Source organism: Drosophila sulfurigaster, chromosome 3, assembly GCF_023558435.1.
Source record: "Drosophila sulfurigaster albostrigata strain 15112-1811.04 chromosome 3, ASM2355843v2, whole genome shotgun sequence".
Lineage (NCBI taxonomy): Eukaryota > Metazoa > Arthropoda > Insecta > Diptera > Drosophilidae > Drosophila > Drosophila sulfurigaster.
The window spans coordinates 11,737,400-11,755,382 of record NC_084883.1 but is presented as its reverse complement, the minus strand read 5'-3'; the positions used below and the strand labels follow the sequence as shown (position 1 = coordinate 11,755,382).

General features: G+C 37.0%; 3 protein-coding genes across 5 annotated transcripts; 1 reads left to right on the top strand and 2 right to left on the bottom strand.

Annotated features, from left to right (window-relative positions):
- Positions 1-1,333: 1,333 nt before the first annotated feature.
- LOC133840337 (uncharacterized) lies at positions 1,334-2,060 on the bottom strand. The gene has a single exon (XM_062272113.1). The coding sequence runs from the start codon at positions 2,016-2,018 to the stop codon at positions 1,410-1,412; it is 609 nt and encodes a 202-aa protein (XP_062128097.1). The 5' UTR covers positions 2,019-2,060; the 3' UTR covers positions 1,334-1,409.
- A 15-nt stretch (positions 2,061-2,075) lies between these two features.
- Positions 2,076-7,060, bottom strand: LOC133840336 (dihydropyrimidinase-like). Of its 2 annotated transcripts, none has more exons than XM_062272111.1 (11): positions 6,981-7,060; positions 4,640-4,793; positions 4,437-4,577; positions 4,320-4,369; positions 3,989-4,263; positions 3,780-3,926; positions 3,482-3,720; positions 2,946-3,181; positions 2,670-2,770; positions 2,271-2,613; positions 2,076-2,211 (listed from the first exon to the last, which is right to left on the bottom strand). In XM_062272111.1, the coding sequence occupies exons 2-11, from the start codon at positions 4,780-4,782 to the stop codon at positions 2,132-2,134; spliced, it is 1,755 nt and encodes a 584-aa protein (XP_062128095.1). In that variant the 5' UTR covers positions 4,783-4,793; positions 6,981-7,060; the 3' UTR covers positions 2,076-2,131. The 2 variants fall into 2 exon arrangements, with proteins under 2 accessions (XP_062128095.1, XP_062128096.1); XM_062272112.1 differs by having other exon boundaries at positions 6,988-7,040.
- Positions 7,061-12,803: 5,743 nt separating this feature from the next.
- On the top strand, positions 12,804-14,238 carry LOC133843417 (proteasome subunit alpha type-7-1B). Of its 2 annotated transcripts, XR_009894505.1 has the most exons (4): positions 12,804-13,006; positions 13,058-13,287; positions 13,345-13,996; positions 14,146-14,238. XR_009894505.1 is itself a non-coding variant. In XM_062276944.1 (3 exons), the coding sequence occupies exons 1-3, from the start codon at positions 12,905-12,907 to the stop codon at positions 13,778-13,780; spliced, it is 768 nt and encodes a 255-aa protein (XP_062132928.1). In that variant the 5' UTR covers positions 12,804-12,904; the 3' UTR covers positions 13,781-14,238. The 2 variants fall into 2 exon arrangements, 1 of the variants encoding a protein (XP_062132928.1); XM_062276944.1 differs by having other exon boundaries at positions 13,345-14,238.
- Positions 14,239-17,983: the final 3,745 nt, after the last annotated feature.

Sequence of the window (17,983 nt, the reverse complement as noted above, 5' to 3'; positions counted from 1 at the left end):
CAAAAAAACTATGTAGCCACTGGCTAGCAAGTTTATTTGTTTAGGTAGTCGAGTGAGAGAGTTTTGCATAGTGCAGAAATATTTGTTGGTAACACCAATCATTTCGAATTGAAAATTTAAAAATGCATTCAAAAAAAAAGGCTTCAAACAAAGCATCGATTCTCACTTGATACCCTCTGAATTCCATACATATTAAATCTGCGAAGCTCTCTTGATTTTGGTCTGGCGAAAACTAGTTGACTTAAGCAAGTGCACAAATACAAGACAGTAAATGTTTGCCCTCATCGATATCCAATACAAATAAAACTCAGAATGTGTTTAAAGGTAAATAAAAGTATGAAAAATGTGAAACAAACCAAATAATAATAAACTTCAGCACCATTGGGATCCGTGAGCGAAGTGGGAATTGTTGTTCGCAATCAAGCAAAAGCCAACATGATAAAGGGAAGCGAGACAGCGCTTGAGGAGTTGGTTAGAGATAGTAGAATGGAAGGGAGGTTGTGGGCTAGAAGGAAACTTATAAGTCTCGGACAGAGAGTCAGAGTGCGCAAAACGGGCGACAAACTTTGTCCAGGCAAAAGTGCTTGGAATGCAACAATGAATTCCTTAAGATGTACTGGATTGCAGACAATCAGACTCCAGACAGCAGATTACAGCCTGCAGACTAAAGTAAATTCAAAGTGATGCCTCATGAAATAAAGTTAATAAAGTGGATAGTGCAAAACACGCTCCATATGCAGACGTTCAGTGAATTACTTACAACTGAGTTTGTCTTGAACAAAAAGACAGAAAAGTAAAAAGAAAAACAACCATTGCAATAGGAAATGTTTCGGCAACAACTTAAAAGTTGATGACCAGACCAGTTGATTCACCAGTCAATCAAAATGCTTCAGAACCGGCAATAAGTTGCTTCAAACTTTAGCGACTTGCAGTCGACTGAGTTCCCACTTAGATGGATGGATTACTTTAAATGCCAGGCACATAACAGCATCGCAGCACATAATGCAACATGCATACTAAGAATCTCGGATGTGGTTATCAAAGTCGCTAGCAATGTAAACGATTAGGATTATGCAATTTGTACTTGGGCATTGGCAATCAGAGTGTGATCACTAACATATATAAATATTTTATTCCTGGTCTCCGTAAAGAGCAATTGTAATGGAAACCAAAGTTTTCGTCAGATTACTAAACCTGATTTGTGTTTAACCTATGACATATTTTATATAGATCATTATTACTTCGTCGGCTACACAAGTTTCCAATTTCAACTGGAAATAATTAGAAAATTCTTCCACTAATTCAAGTAAAATTAAAAAATAAAAGAAAATGCTTGAAAATCCTTGGAAACTGTAATTTCTTTTATCAATGTTAAAAAGCATTATTGAGTTACAAATTCAAGTTAATGCTTATACACCTGTACGATGGAACCAACCATAGCGCCAGCTGGTTGCTTCGGGATAGTTGTATCTTTTATCTGGGGAGCGGTCATAGCGTGTCTCTAAGTATGTGACACGATGTCCATTCCGTAGCAACTGCAACTCATCATTTGGTACAGACTTCATGGGATTGCGGCAGTCAACAAAGTGGCGTTTCTCTTCCCGGGATAGATCGTAATCGAAGATTTTGGAGGAGGAAGGTCGAAAGACGCGAGTAGTGGACACAAAGGGACGAGAATGTTTGTTAACTGTAGCAGTTCCCTTACGGCCATTTGATGCTGAGCAACCTAGCTTGGAATTCAATTGGACGTTACGTCCAGTTGAAGGCGGGGATTTGTTCAGCAACTTTTGTGTATTTTGTTGATCGGGTTTTGGTGAGTGTTGCGTTGACTTTGGCTCCACCTTCTTTGCATTGGACTGATTTGGAGACGGTTGCAATCTTACTCTAGCTGTTATTTTGGCACACTTGGCTTTACAAGTTGCTGTTGATGTGGTTCTTGGCGGGATTGCTTGGGAGGAAAAGCTGCTACGTCCATTTTGGAATTTCGTCGTTACTTCTTTATTTTGAGATTTAAACATTGTTCGATTGCTTGGATGTGTTTATGTTGTATTCATACAAATGAAATAGAGTCTCAATATTTTTTAAAGATTTATTTTTGCCATAAGAGTAAACAAACATATGTATTTGGTAACTACCAAAAGCCAGAAGATTTACCCCCTGGTGGATTGTGTACTTTGATGGAAGAACGAACTCCTGCGGTGTCCAGTTCCTCTGCAATAAAGTGACATTCATTTACTTACAGTATTCCCAAAAATTCACAACAAACTCACGGCTAATCGAGAATGAAGATTCCTGCAAATCCCGTTTACCATCAACACGGCCACGGCTTCCCTCAGGGGTGGTGGGAGTCGTTTTTCCGGAGAACATAACGGCAGGTGGTAGCTGAGAAGATACATGAGCATCCAAATCGGCAACCCGACTGTTCCCATTGATATTTTTCTGCTCCAACTGCTCCTCTTCCACCTTGCCCTCAAGACTATCGTAAACAAATGCAGGTCTTAGGGGCGAGGGAATAAAACGCCCGAATCCTTCTGCGACACGGACTGAACCATTCTCAACGCAGATGCGTCCTCGTACCAACACATACTCTGGCACACCATGGACTGTCATACCCTTGAAAATAATAAAACAATTAGGAATCTGATTTGTTTAGTATTAAAATGTGTTACCTCAAAGATATTAAAATCGCATGCGTGGTGGTGGGTATCCTTGGAAATGGTGCGTGTGGCCTGAGGATCCCAAATAACGATATCAGCATCGGAGCCAACAGCTAAAAATATTCAGATATTTCTAATTAACATTTATAATTAAAGGTGCGAAGAAGGTGTTACCCAGTACAAATATACATATAATGTAATATATTCTCGAGCAAATACATATAAAGAAAATAAATACATATGAAGTTTGCTTACTGATTTAATGTAATATAATAATAAGAAACCTACCAATTCTTCCTTTTTGTGGATATATATTAAATATTTTAGCTGCGTTTGTACTAGTTATGGCGACGAATCGGCAGGGATCGAGGAGTCCACTGTGCACACCTCTTTCCCATACCAGCGACATGCGATCTTCAACACCGTTGACTCCATTTGGTATTTTCGTAAAATCGCCAATACCAAGTTCCTTTTGGCTCTTGTTGAAGGTGCAGTTATCGCTGCCTGTGGTTTGCAGATCATCGCTGTGAATTTCCGAAATGAGAAATTAATTCAATATTTTAGTCAAATCAAATGACAAAATCGTTGCGAATTGAAATGGGTTAATATGAATGGGAATGGAAAGCATACATACTACGATGAACTCTTATGTGAGAGCGGCAAAGGATTTTCTGAACATTTTGGTACTTCAGACATCGTCGTTGCAGTAAATAGTGAATCATGATCATAAGTAAATGTTATAAAAAAATGTTAACTGTAGTTGGGTTAACGTGAGCCAAAGTTAGTTCGAATGAAATGCTTAGGATTCCTTTGGACATCCTCACCTGGCCAATAATTTCATCATAAACTCGGGAGTTGTTTTGTCGGGCCTCAAGGGGGGACTGAGTACATGGGCAGCCGCATGTCCAAAGTGTTGGCAACGATAATGAGTGCCATCTGTGCCAAGTGCTGCCGCAAGGGTTTCACCGAATATGTATTTCTTGTTATAACGCTGACGAGCCCGCGCTAACTCGATGCCAGCCGATTTACTCATAACGTGGACCACATAGAGTGGACAATCGACCTAAGAGGGATATGAATTGAACTCTAGTATCTCTGAGTTGCAAGTTGCAACACACTTACTTGATGGGCCAAAATGCAGGCACGATGCACGGCTTCAGCCTCAACTTCCTCTTGACGCGATAACTCGTGTCCTTCTGGACCCGTGACACCCTCGGCGAGTAAACGCGCGGCGTTCTTGGCGATAATATCTCCGTTCTCAGCATGTACCTGATGGATATATGAAGTACTTATAATCATAGTATATTTTGCTAAATGCATCATTTACTTACCATAGCTACAGCATTAAGTTCTCTAATGCGCTCGAATACATCCAAGAGATCTGAATCGTTGAGCTGATAGAGACCCTTATAGGCCATGAATGTTTTAAAGGAATTGACGCCAAGCTCATTGCAAAGTATGCCTAACTCTTTGGACACCGATTTGGACCACCAAGTTATACCGACATGGAAGCCATAGTCACAACAAACCTTTGGATCGGCCCAAGAGCGCCACTTGTCATAGGCTTCAAGCATGGACTCGTTTTTATTTGGCAACACGAAATCAACTATTATAAACCAAATTGTTATTACAGTTTCTATAGTGAAGTTTATGCGCTCTTACTTATCATAGTTGTGCCTCCAGCCACTGCAGCCTTAGTTCCATGATAGAAGCTATTGAAAAGGAAAACATACTTATACTTGTTAACCAAATATAGTAGTACATTTAAAGAGTACTTACTCATCTACAGCCACCGCATTGCCGAAGGGAAGTTGCATATGAGTATGAGGATCAATTCCGCCAGGGATAATTAATTTTCCACTGGCATCGATCGTTCGCACTCCGCCGGGGACGGTTATATCTGCGGCAGGACCTATGAATCTGTAAGAGATAACTTATTTAACTAGGCAATTGATAATCCTATGGATTTATTGTTTATTTACTTTATGATGCCATCTTCAATGTAGACATCGGCTTTGAATGCTTTGTCATGATTGACAATCTCGCCGTTTTTAATGTAAACTCTGTTCTGAGCACTTTGCAAGTGTATCGGCACTTTTTTGACCGGGTTCGGACTACTTGCCATTATTCTTGACTCTGAAATTTAAAAAAATCCGGTTTTTAGTTAGTTAACTGGTCAGCATTGAATATTAATTTGTTCTTTTCGTGCTATTGTCGTTACTGTGATCAAAGTGCATAAATTTTAGTTTGTTTCTAGGTATGTTAACTAGCTAGCTTGACCTGCTTGACGATATTATAGAATCATTCGTGATAACGTTGATTTTTCTATGACATTTGCCAAAACTTATTTTTGCAAACATTAACTTAAAAGTAAGTTTTAGAAAAAGCTGAGGCAATATTTTAATCTAAGTTGTGCAAGAATTTTTCTTGCAGATACAATTTATTTTCTTAAGATTTAGCTCTCTATTTATGTATATTAAATTAAGAATGAATTTTTTTTCTTTTTATTTTTAAGTGTTAATTATTGTTTTATTTAGTTTTAAGCAAACCAGGTACAATCTACTCAATCATAATTTCACAAAGATTGCAGCCCTTTAAAATTTAAGATTTAAAAAATATGCATTGAACGAAATGTGAAACATGTGCAGAACTACAAACGTAGAAAATTAATTTAATTTTTTTTTTTTTGTCGATGTGGGACGTCTGGCGGAATTGTATTTTTCGGCATTGCTCTAGATTGCAGAAACATAACATACATATACTAGTATATACATATATGTAGTATATATTCGTAATAACAAGTGTTTGCATATGTAGAAATAATCCCAAATTCAATCCAAATCACAAGTGTAAATTTGTTCAGTCATAGGTAGCATTTTATTAGATATTTGAGCATATAAATACATACAAATAAATATATGTATAGAGATATATAACATACGTAGATAGATAGATATACTATGTATATAAATATAGAAATTTATTTGTATATATTTATACCCGCTACCCATAGGGTAGAAGGGTATTATAACTTTGTGCCGGCAGGAAATGTATGTAACAGGTAGAAGGAGGCATCTCCGACCCTATAAAGTATATATATTCTTGATCAGCGTCAACAGCCGAGACGATATAGCCATGTCCGTCTGTCCGTCTGTCCGTCTGTCCGTCTGTGTGTCTGTCCGTCCGTCCGTATGAACACCTAGATCTCAGAGACTATAAGAGATAGAGCTATAATTTTTTTTCGACAGCATTTGTTATGTTTGCACGCAGATCAAGTTTGTTTCAAATTTTTGCCACGCCCACTTCCGCCCCCGCAAATCAAAAAAATCGAATAACAAGCATAATTTTAAAGCTAGAGCTACGAATTTTGGTATATACAATAAGTACTGTAGTAGTTATGATTCCTGAAAATTTGGTTGCGATCAGATAAAAATTGTGGAAGTTATTAAAGAAATACTTTTGTATGGGCAAAAACGCCTACTTACTAGGGGTCTGAGTTGCTTTGTCCGACAATCTGGCACATTGTGCCGTTTATAGTATATTTTGAATGGTGTACTATATCGATATACCAAACATACCATTTGGTATATTTTTAGTATTTTTTTAGTATTTTCGGTATATTTTGAAAATGATACCGCAATATTTTGCCTTTATTAAAAATGGGTAGCGGGTATCTCACAGTCGAGCACACTCGACTGTAACTTTCTTACTTGTTTTTTATGATATTCCAGCTATTTAAAAAACAAGCGTAAAAAGTTTGTTTGTACGCCAATAAATACACATGCACATAACAATTTCGGTATGGGTAAGCTCAAGAGCACTACAATAACAATTCTGGAAATATTGTGTATAAAAATATCTTACAGTACGAAAATGGAACTAATTTTCACAGTTCGACCCCATGCGAATGGCTTTGAAAACCACACGCAATCGTATATGCATCAATACGTTACATATAGTATATGTAATAAATACCTATGCACTTGCACATTCGTATGTCAAGTAATTGCAAAAAAAAAAATGGTTTTTCGCACTGATTTGAGCAACAAATTTTCTTTTGCTCATAAAGCTTAAAGTGTATGACATACATTTAAAACACTATGTATTGAAGCTATATATACATATGTTTGTGAACACCAATAAACAATTTTACTGCGTCTATATATGCACGCATAGAAGAACTTTGTCGTATATATACTTTAATATACTATGCACATATAAGATTGATTGCGAAATTGATTAAAATCTACTATAAAATGCACAGTAAAGCATAATTAAAATTCATAAGTAATTAATTGTAGAAGATATGCTTTTAAAATTTACCGTTAACCTCTTATGATATTTTTTGATATGGATTTTGCTGCGCACACCTCCACTTCGCTTTAAAATATGAATCAAATAAGACTAGAAGTGAAATGTTATTAACAGAAAACGATATTGTGCTCTAGGGGAACTGTTAGCGCTCTGTTAAATAGAGTGATCAACTCGTCGATAATTTATCGAGTTCAAAAGCTAAATTCAAATGTTATGTTATTCGCTACTTGAGGTTAATATTATGTGTAAACATTCTTCTCGTTAATCATTGTAAATGCCGTTTTACATGTTACGGCAGAACGATAATCTCGAGAGAAGACAAGATTTACTTTTATATTCAATTTTGGTGGTAGTGTGAAAATATAAAGTGGATTATAAAGCGATAGCAGCCAGGCCACAGATACATTTTCCTTCAGTTTTTGTTAGCTGTTTTCATTCCATTGTTTGTTTATTTGTGCGCACAGCTTGAATCCACACAGGAAGCACAGAAGCACAAACTCAGCCAAGAACTATGGACCGCACGTCTGCCATAAAAACATCGCAGATATGTCGCCAGCCGTGAAATGTTTATATGCATGCGGGTCGGGTGTCGCCGTGTGTCCGACAGTTGCAATTGCTATGTTTGAATATACTATAAAAAGGAAACTACATAAATGTAATGTGTTGTCGTCGTATTGATAGCTACCGAATTCCAAATCCAAATCCAAATCCCATTCCATGCCATGCCATGTTTCTGTTGGCATTGAGTTGTAGCCAATAGCTTTAAAAGTTCTAGCAATTAATCTTTAAATAAGCTTTACTGACATTTTATTAAGGCAATGATTTAGTAGAACGCAATTAGTTTTTTTTTTTCAATTACTTTCTGCGCTCAGGAGCAGAAATTCATTGAGGAAATTTAGATGTCGTCGATGGCTGCTGTTGTTTTTGCTTTCACCTGTTCTCCTAGTAAATATAGAGTCATCATAAATTAGGAGTTACGTTTAGTCTGTTCGCTTTTATTTTGTCTCAACGAGCGCAAAGCAATTTATGGCCATTCGAACGCAGCTTTATTCCAATAGCAGCATAAAACTGTTCCCTTCACTCGATTGCTTTTAAGTATTAAATAATAAATGTACAGAGAATTACTTAGCTGATTGTTAATTAAATTTCTATTTAGTTTCTTCTATTTCCAATGAAGGAAGCTTCGCATTGATTTTGTTTGATGAAATATAATTGTAATTTACATTTCAGTTATTGAATTCAACTTTCCTTTCTTATTAAAGCAGTTGTCAAGTTGCAGCTGCAGTGACAGCTGAACTCACAATTTACTTGATGCATCTTGACCATTAGTAAAATTTATTTTTTCCCTTCGATTGTCTTGACACTCTCCCTGTTCATTGCTCAATTCACTCTCTATTTGCCATTCCCTTCTTTCAGCTTGCAATTTCCAATTTTAAAGTAACATTTTTATTTATCAAGTGCGTTGAAGCACCGCGCACCCATTGCCATTAATTTGTGAGGCATTTGTCGCCATTTGGCTTTTAGCTTACCATCCAGATAACGAGAGGAAGTGGAACAGGAGGAAAGAGAGAGAGAGAGAGAGAGAGAGAGAGAGAGAGAGAGAGAGAGAGAAGAGGGAATTGAGCGATTCGTCTGTCTTACTGATTGCAGTTTAAAATGCGTTGCACTTTACAGCAATTGGATGCACTTTACTCTTCTCGTGGATGTTGCTCAGGAGCGTGGTTGTAAATTCTCTTTAAAAGCTCAGTTTAATGCACATTTAGTCTTTAACCTTTAAATTTGTATATGTCATTAGCTATTATTAAAGCACGTTTCAAGATTTTCTGCCCTCGATACTCTCACTCTTATGGTTAAATTGAATTATCGCTTAGAAGAGACCCTCGTACAAAAAGGCAAGCAGAGGTTGGCGCCTAATTAGATTGGGTATTAGTATTAGTGAAAACCAATTTAAGAAGGCCGACACGTTGCAGGAAAAAACTTTCGATAGTTTTTGGCTAACTTTGTCGGCAAAAGCCCGCGGTGCTTAGCTCAATAAGGCAATTGGGACGTATACATGACTGGACAGTCGATGAATTGGCATCCAGCTGGTGCTGCTTCTGATCCTGAGACGTGTGCTCGTAATAAGCTGCGTGTCTGCACAGCTGCTATGGGCAACCGGGAACGCATCACGTCTGCGTCTATCAACTTGGATAACCAAAGCTAATGCTAAAGCCAGAGAGTCAGAGCCAGAGTGTAGGGTTCTTTCATAAACACAAACGACTTAATAACTGGAAAGTAGAATGGAGAAGGGGCAGGGAAGGAAGGGCGTTAGTCAGTTCGTTGACACTAAATGGCACTTTAGTGGCTGCAAGAGTGCCTTACTGCAAAAGTACCTGAATACAGAGAAAAGTCAACAATGCCGTGCGTTGCTCGCTCGGTTTATTAAAAGGGCTCAGGCGAATGTCTGGGCGCTATTTGCAACAGCAGGTGAATCAGTTTCAGGCGCCATCCAATGTCCGCTTTTTGCTATCTCTCCTGCTGCGTTTACTTAAGTGACGCTTACTTTTTGCCTCCCTTAACCACCTCGCCAAACAACCTATGAAAAAGCCGCCACTTTGACCCCGGCTCACCCCAAACTCACAGCCAAACATCGCATCTGCATTCAAAGATTTCTGAAGCGTATCTGTTGTTGGATGATTGTCGCGCTGCCAGCTGCGGAAAAAGTTCCAACCAGCGCCAAATAATGTTCTTGTTGTTCAACTCAAATGTAAATACTATTCAAAATATGGAGATGTAGTTTAAGCAATGAATATTTCAAAACATTTCAATATCAACACACAAGTTGTTAAATGCACAAACTTTTGGCGTAATCTAATGTCACGCCAGCTGATAATTTTCTCGCAGTATTTGGCAGATGTTGATAATAACAAATTACAAAAGGCTTTTAATTAATAAACGAATTTCTCCACACGTCAAGCAAAACACGAAGATTTTCGCTGCGGGGAAAAGACATACAATAAATGGCATATACTTAACTGTCACTTACCATTTACAGCTTCGCAATGCTGATCATTAATTTCCAGACAAAACGTTCAACTTGGAGTTGTGGAGTGTGTCTAAAGCGCTCGAAAAGAATACTTGAAATCGTGTTTATCCACTGTAGCACCCTTAACTTTTATTGGTCTTTAGTTGCGTTGACGGCAGCTTTCACCCAACGAAGTGGCATGAGAAATGGAGATACAGCTGTATCTGAAGCTGAAGCTGGCGATAAAGCTGTAGTTAGAGGAGAGATAAGATGTGAGGCTAAATAAAGAAGGCGGAACAAGAAAAACAATAATCAACACCATTTGCCGCTACAAATTAAGCTTCGAGTAAACAAATCGAGCAAACTTCCCCAAGACTTTCTCTCTTTTCATTGCTTTTCGTTCATGTTGCTGCCTTGTTTTATGTCGATAGCTTGTCTACACTTGCCCATGCTTTTTTCCGTTGTTGTTATTTCCTTTAATTTATACAGGCCTCAAGCAAATACCACGTATTATCTAAGACAACAATACAAATTCAACTTAAACACCTCTGATTAATAGACATAAGACGTCAAAATATCAATAATCTAATAGAAAATAATAACCTAATGAATTCTAAGCTTGACACTTGAATTTTTAAATTGTTATTTCTGTGTTTTCATTAAGAAGGGGAAAATTGAGTTTATTGGTTTTGTGTGAAGTGAAAATTATTTCACAGCATGAAGCAGCGACCTCCGACCCCATAAAGTACATAAATTTATATAATTAAGTAAAAGAGAGTAACTTAAAACAGACGATAAGAGCAATGTACTCCAAATTTGCTGTAAAAGTTACTTATTCATTTCGCAGATTAAGTTTATTTTGCATTTTAAGTTCATACCCTTTACGACCATAAATTGCTAAAGTCCTTTTTCATAGACGTTTTAAATGATAAGTTTTAATTGCTTTCGATTTATTAACAAGAGTCATTTTTAAATCTTTAGTTACAGGCGAACTTTTGAAGAGTAACTAATAATATAAACTTCATTCCTAATTTTTGAAACAATAATAATAATAATTTTTAATCTAATTTATTATTTGTAATATTTTTGTTTCATTTACCACGAGTGTGTTGAGATGTTTAATCTGTAAGTCGGTAGAAACAAGTTTAGATATAATAAAAATAAAAATCATTTCCATGATAACCAAATTATTATTTCTTATTTCATGATAAGGACAAGCTAATGCAAGTTAATCCCCATTTTCTCTAAAAACTAAATCAAATACCTCCACGGCGTGAATAACTATGAAAATTCAAAATGAGAAATGAACAGACCCTAATTATCCTAAGCTCCCAACCGGAGTAAATAGTAAATATACCAATCAAATATATTATAGCAACAATTTTACAATTTATTGCAATGATTTTTTGCTCTGGGCTTAACAAATGTAAACATGAGTTTAGATTCTATAAATAATTTTTATTACTAATTGATTAATTCCATGTTGATATATGAAATGCTGCAGCTTATTTAATTATAGCCACAATGAAATCATCTCATTAAATGAATTAAATAACCAATCGAATCGATATGTTGACAGTTATTTCATTTAATTGTCGATTTGACGTCGCTTCGCTTCGAATGCGAGAATATTTAATTTATTCAGCTATTGCCTTCAAGGGAAAAGTACGCAGAACGCATGGAAATGCGGAAAAGGTGAAAAGGTGAAATCTAACCGCATTTAACATTTGTATTGCGAAAATGTTTAGCCGGAGGGAATTGCAATTTATTTAATATGTTGGGAAAAAGTTTGAAATAATTAAATTGTGTAAAATTATATTTATTGTTCATATGCGTAGCGCTTTGATGCGTTTTGCAATTTATTTATTTGGCAGTTGAATGTTGGACAGAGAGAACAGACGTGTTCAGGAATCGGGGATACAAGCATTTCATGACGCTGCAGCCAGGACGTTGGCACGTGTTTAATCCTACTAAGTATGCCGCCAAGCATTCGAACCTTGGTCACACGACCTCAGACACACGGTTGTCATAAAATGTTAAATATAAATTTATGGCGGACAGTGCGTTTGTAGCATACTAAACACGATGATGCTGAGGGCTCAGGATTCAGGACTCGAAAGCACATTAGCCAAATGAAGCTGTTTCGATTATCGTCCCAACGCTTCAGATTGGTTCTATTGTTATTTGTATTTTAGGAAACATTTCAGCACTAAATGTGCCATGATGACATGATTTGGTTACAATTTCCACAGGTGATGAAAACTCATTTACATTTCGCGTACACTGAAAAAAAAGAACAGTTTCTAAAATCAGAAACATTCAACTAAAAAATTGTCTTCTTGAAATAGCACAAGATCTCTTATCATCTTAGATCAAATTGCTAAATTTAAGAAAATTAATCTGAAAATAGGAAATTCTCACAATAAATTTTGAATCCACCGAAATTTTTACATTGTTTTAGCTATCTTTCAGTGCATTTATTCGTAGCTCAGTTAGTCGACCTAAAGGTAACGATTCTCCGTTGTAGTCTGCGAGAAGAGGAGGTCCTGGGCTAAGATGCAATAAGAATTTCGTAAGTAAAATGTTCAATAATAAAATATAATAGTAGAGGGAATGGCGTAATTCCGCATAGTCAGAAAAAGAACTATAAAATATAAATATATTTTGGTCTTTCTGGTGATTTGTACCCCTATTAATAAGAACTAGGCCTTATATGAAAAGTTTTTGAAATCAAGATATGTTCTTTTACTTCTACATTTTCATGTTGTTTACACACTTTTTAGAAGAAAATTCGTAGTAAATTTTTTTCGGTGTAATGTCAAACATTATGAATTAGTCGTATTCGAATTTAGAGTCATTGTTGAAATTAAATTCAATTGCAAATCAAAATTCACTCGTATAAATCTAAATCCAATGTATAGTTATTGCCATGTCAAGTCGCTATGATGGTGCCGTGACAATTTTCTCTCCCGACGGACACCTGTTGCAGGTTGAATACGCTCAGGAGGCAGTTCGCAGGGGTTCAACAGTGGTATTTATTCGGGTGATAATCATTTGATGGTTATTAACTGGGTTCGCTTAGGTCGGATTGTGCACAAAGAATTGCATAGTGCTGGGAGTGGAGAAAAAGGCTGTCGATCCACTGCAAGTTGAGAGGGCGACACATAAAATTAAAAAACTCGACGATCATATGATAATTACTTTTGCTGGTCTTACGGCCGATGCTCGAGTGCTCATTAATCGTGCCCAGATTGAGGCTCAAATGCATTGCCTAAACCGGGAGAGACCAGCGTCTGTGGAATACATTACACGGTAGTGGGAATTGATTCAGTTTGGTGTTCATTATGCTAATGGCATTACTCGCCACAGATACATTGCCAAATTAAAACAACAGAATTCCCATACGAATGGGCTGCGTCCATACGGTGTCTCCTGCATCATAGGTGGCTTCGATGTGGATGGCAAGCCGCATTTGTTTCAGACCGAGCCTTCGGGAATCTATTACGAGTGGCAGGCCAACTCAACGGGGCGATTGGGCCAAGCAGTCAGAACGTACATTGAGAAGAATCGCAGTGCGATGATTAACGCCCCCAATGAGGTTGAAGCCGTCAAGCAGATGGTGCGCACCTTGCATTTGTCCACATCATTGGGTCCGAGTTTCTTCGAAGTGGTTGTGCTGAAGCACAACGAGCCGATGACCAAAGTTGCCCCTGAGATGATAGCCTACATGGTTCAGCTCATTAAGCAGGAGGTTGCCGAGGAGGAGGCTAAGCAAAAGCAGCAACAGCGAACCGCGGCGACTTGATTTGGAGTTCGACGTTTTTCTTGTTAACTTCACGTTTGCCGAGAGCGACTTAGTTAACCTTTCGGTCCAATCAAGACTTCATGAAAGTTCTTTTTTTTGTTCTCTCTCGGCAATTTAATTTTAACCTCTCTCTCTCTCTCTCTTCCCGTATTTGGCTCATTCTCAAGGGATGCTTGCGGAATATGCCAACTGCAAGCTGGCAAGGGTATGGGATAGGTAGGTGAGGGAAAGTAATCAGCACGAAAAATGTGTAAAGTGAGCAAATCACTTAATTTGCCTCAAGGGCATGTTTATATACTTCATCGCATCGTCCATCGTCTATCGTCCATCGTCCTCACAACGCTCAAATTCCTTGACCATTTCAGATGGACGCTATCTTAACTTGGCCAGCTTTTATGTGCAGGCAACGGGATGGCAAAAGACGAGTTAGAAACTTTTAAGTGAAAATGGGAATTGAATTTACGCCAAAATTGAACACCCAAACACACACAATTATACATATAGTATACACATATATATAAAGTGCGAGCATTGGCAGTTTGTGTTGGCTTCAATATTTTCAACCTATGCTTACTCACAACTCACAAAATTCAGCCCGAAGTGCCATTTGGAACGTGTTTATTTAGTTGGAGCAAGCGTTTTAATCAAATGTATGCCCTGGGTAATGTCTGCACTATGAGTGAGAGAATGCTGGAACCGAAATCTATGATGGAAAGTTTGTGTTCCAAATTCGTGAAAATTCAGTTAATATTATCGAAGTTGCTCTAATAAAATTTAGATTATATATTTGTCAATTATCTGGCTATAACAGAACATTTGTATGCATTAGATTGATATCTGATATAATGAGAGGAACCAAACATATTATACTGTGGACATTCACTTTAGTTGCCTCATTACTCTGCAATTAAACTGTTTCAATTTCTACTTCTACAACTTTAATTGCGAGGATTATACAAAGATTCTCAAAAATATCAAATGTTAAATTATAAATACAAATTTTTAGGTCGGGAATTCAATTCTTTATATGTATTTTGCTTTATTTTTTCTTTTAATTTCATAACTTTCTTTTCGGTTTCGTTACTTTGATTAGGGCTGTAACCTATTCTAACGTTAGAGCTTAAACTACAGTTCGTATGAACAAGAATGCATGCATACATGCCCAAAGTTATAAAACAATAATTGTGAACTATCGATTTGACAATAACATATTTATAAATATGAAATTTCAGAAAGTATTTCGCAGGCATATTTATGAAGAGTGAGTGAGTAAAAAAAACTCTGTTTGAAGCTTGTACCAAAACATTAATTTTACATTCCTTAACACAGGTTCTTGAGTAACAAAAAACAGAACTGCAAACGAGTAAGCTCGGCTATGATATACCAGCTATTCAGCGTCAATACAAACAAGTGGCTTTCTGTGTTAGTATTTGAACTGTACAATTTTAAGGTTAGACTTCAAAAATAATATTAGAAAGACTTTTGTACATATGTGAGTAGTTATGTTTCTATATAAATTAAAATTTTTTAATTTTAAATAATTAAATTCAGGAATCACACAGATTTTAGTTATTAAAATTTGTTCCAAAAGTCGGGGCATTAAAATACGATTGGTATTCGTTTTTTTCTTTATTTGCGTGGGCGGAACAATTTTGTTGTGAAACAATATTGTCTCTGATCTCTGTAGGTAACGGCTGTTAACGCTCATCAAGAATATTTACACGGAGATGATTCCTTCGGCCTGCTACATACATTTCCTGTTGGGACAACACTATAATACCCTTCTATCCTATGGGTAGCGGGTATTTTCATACCGTTTTCGCCGCCTTGCTAAAGTGCGCATACCAACGAGTTAGTGCTGAGTCTGCACTTCAGACCACAATATAACTTAAATCATATAGTCCAATAAGTCATTCCTGTATTATTATTTAGAGTACCGAAACTCCCTTTGACTCTGCCCTTGCTGCTCCACTTGCCACTTGCCACTTGCCACTCATTTACTTTGTCGAGTGTCAAGTGCCGAGTGGGGTGGAGTAACAATGTTGAGTTTGCAGTGGAGTTGTGCTCTGAATTCCCGGCTTTCGGTCGCCTGTGAGTATTTTGCTTGGTGTTTTCTCTTCCTGTTTCACTCATACTTTTCACAGTTAATTTCATTAAGTAATTTTTCATACTGGAACTTTTATTGAGTTTTAAACAGGCAGAGGCACAACGAGGAGGGCACAGAGAAGGAAAAAAGGGGAAAGCAAACAGTTGGTCAGACTGAGAATGAGACTGAGAAAATTCTACCATTACAAATGCGGAGTGCTTGGTTTTACTCGTATATAATGTACTTTATACGTTTTATTCTCGTATTTCGTTCAACTTGTTTTCCTTTTCTTTTGTCCCTTCAGACATTTTCTGCACTTCCATTCACTTATTTTACGCCTTTTGTTTGTATGCACTTGTTGCGTTCGCTTTTGTATTTGCCATTTCAATACCCTATGTTCTTTTGCTAAGATGAGGATAAAGGTTTATACGAAAGTTAAATTTAACGACAACTTATAATATAAAGCATCCTTTTTTGCCACCAGCAATATTTAAATTTAGAGGCTTATTCTTAATAAATATTTAAATCAATATAACTATTTAAACAATTTGTATGAAGTGGACCAAAACAAATATTTACTAAGTATTTTGAAGTCGAGAATACACAACTAGGACGACGTGTTATTCTTGTCCTTGTTTAGTTCTTCTTTGTTGTTATTGTTGTTGTCGTTTAGTGAGATTTACTTTTATTCATTATTTAACCGCTTCATAGTTAAACAATTTGCATTGTGGTCTTTTCATTTCAGTTTTGCCATTTTAATTAATAAAACAATAAATAAAATGAAATTCATAATTTCTTTGTCAACAGTTTTGCACTTAACTGATTACGTATTAAATTGTTTCTACACTATTTGCACAAGCTTTGCTGTTATATTTATCAAGATTCGTCAGAGCGAAATTGTTTAAACTAAAACTGAAATCAATAGCAGAATAATATGAGCAAATGCTACTACGATTCGAATTGCAATTTACGTTTATATTTTGAAATGTTATTTACGCACATTCGGTTAGGAAAACAATGAAGCTCGCTGTGGTTGGCGATTTCTATAACAAGAAATTTGGTTTACGTATTTGTTTGTCTATCAGTAACATTCATTTTGCTCTATGTCAATAAGCAATGCAATGCTATATAGACCAAGAATAATTTCACCAAAATGTTGGTGGATATTGGATGAATGCAAGCTTTAAATGAATTCAACTGAAAAGAAGTAAAATCTGGTTTAGGTAAAGAATACACAATTTAAACATCAATCGTCTGGCACAAAGTGACCACTGCAAATGAGTTAACTTTGGCGGCTGTCTAAACTTTCATAACTTTGCCAAGTAGATGCAGATCGCTGCGTTAATTGGAGCTGTGAGCTTCACTAACTGCCAAAGCGCTCAAAAAACTCTGCAGAATACAAAGTCCAACAGCGTCTGATTAACCCGTTGGGGAGCTCGTCTTCAAGTTTGTGGAAGAGCAAAAAAAAATCGGAGCGTAATTACGATGATGAGACAGGGACAGGCTTCAAATGAGAAGGTGACCCGTCCCGTCTCGGCCCGTCTAAGAGTTTATCAGCCGCATTGGGTCAAATTAAGTTAGGTGCAGTGGGACGCATCGATGTGGCGCCCTCTAATAAGCTAAATGAAAACAAAAATGTCAGCCGCTCATGAAGCGTGTCAGTCAGTTGGTAAGTTAGTCACCCAGTCAGTCAGTCAGCCAGTCGCCGATGGGCGTCAAAAGCAACCTAATAACTTGACTCACGTAATAATTGGAATTTATGAGTCATTTTCCTTTGGCACTTGTCCTTTGAGCCACTTTGGGTCTTTGGTCCATTGGAGGAGGATGTTCGGTTACACTTCACTCACAGCTCTTGAACTTTGACTTGTGCTAAACAAAGCGCGTAATGCACACCGCATACCGAGTGCCAGGGCAAGGGTTATATTCCTAGACCCTTTGCCCAATACTATGCTCTGTCGAGCGGTGACTAAATGCCAAAGCGGAGAGAGAAAGAGAAAAGTAAAAGTTTGCGCCAAGTTAAAGTGCTTTTAAAAAACCATTAACGTCATTTCCTGAGCTGTCTCTGTACGAACGTCACAACTTCAGGTCAACTATAAATAAAAATCAGTATGTGTTGT

Bases quoted from the DNA above. Each gene is read 5' to 3' on its own strand.
- LOC133840336 (XM_062272111.1), bottom strand. From the start codon at position 4,782: ATGGCAAGTAGTCCGAACCCGGTCAAAAAAGTGCCGATACACTTGCAA. The intron at 4,264-4,319 runs GTAAGAGCGCAT...GGTTTATAATAG, and splicing joins TGGAGGCACAACTATGATAA to TTGATTTCGTGTTGCCAAAT. The intron at 2,771-2,945 runs GTAGGTTTCTTA...GAATATTTTTAG, and splicing joins TCCACAAAAAGGAAGAATTG to CTGTTGGCTCCGATGCTGAT.
- LOC133843417 (XM_062276944.1), top strand. From the start codon at position 12,905: ATGTCAAGTCGCTATGATGGTGCCGTGACAATTTTCTCTCCCGACGGA. The intron at 13,007-13,057 runs GTATTTATTCGG...GGGTTCGCTTAG, and splicing joins TTCGCAGGGGTTCAACAGTG to GTCGGATTGTGCACAAAGAA. The intron at 13,288-13,344 runs GTAGTGGGAATT...TACTCGCCACAG, and splicing joins TCTGTGGAATACATTACACG to ATACATTGCCAAATTAAAAC.
- LOC133840337 (XM_062272113.1), bottom strand. From the start codon at position 2,018: ATGTTTAAATCTCAAAATAAAGAAGTAACGACGAAATTCCAAAATGGA.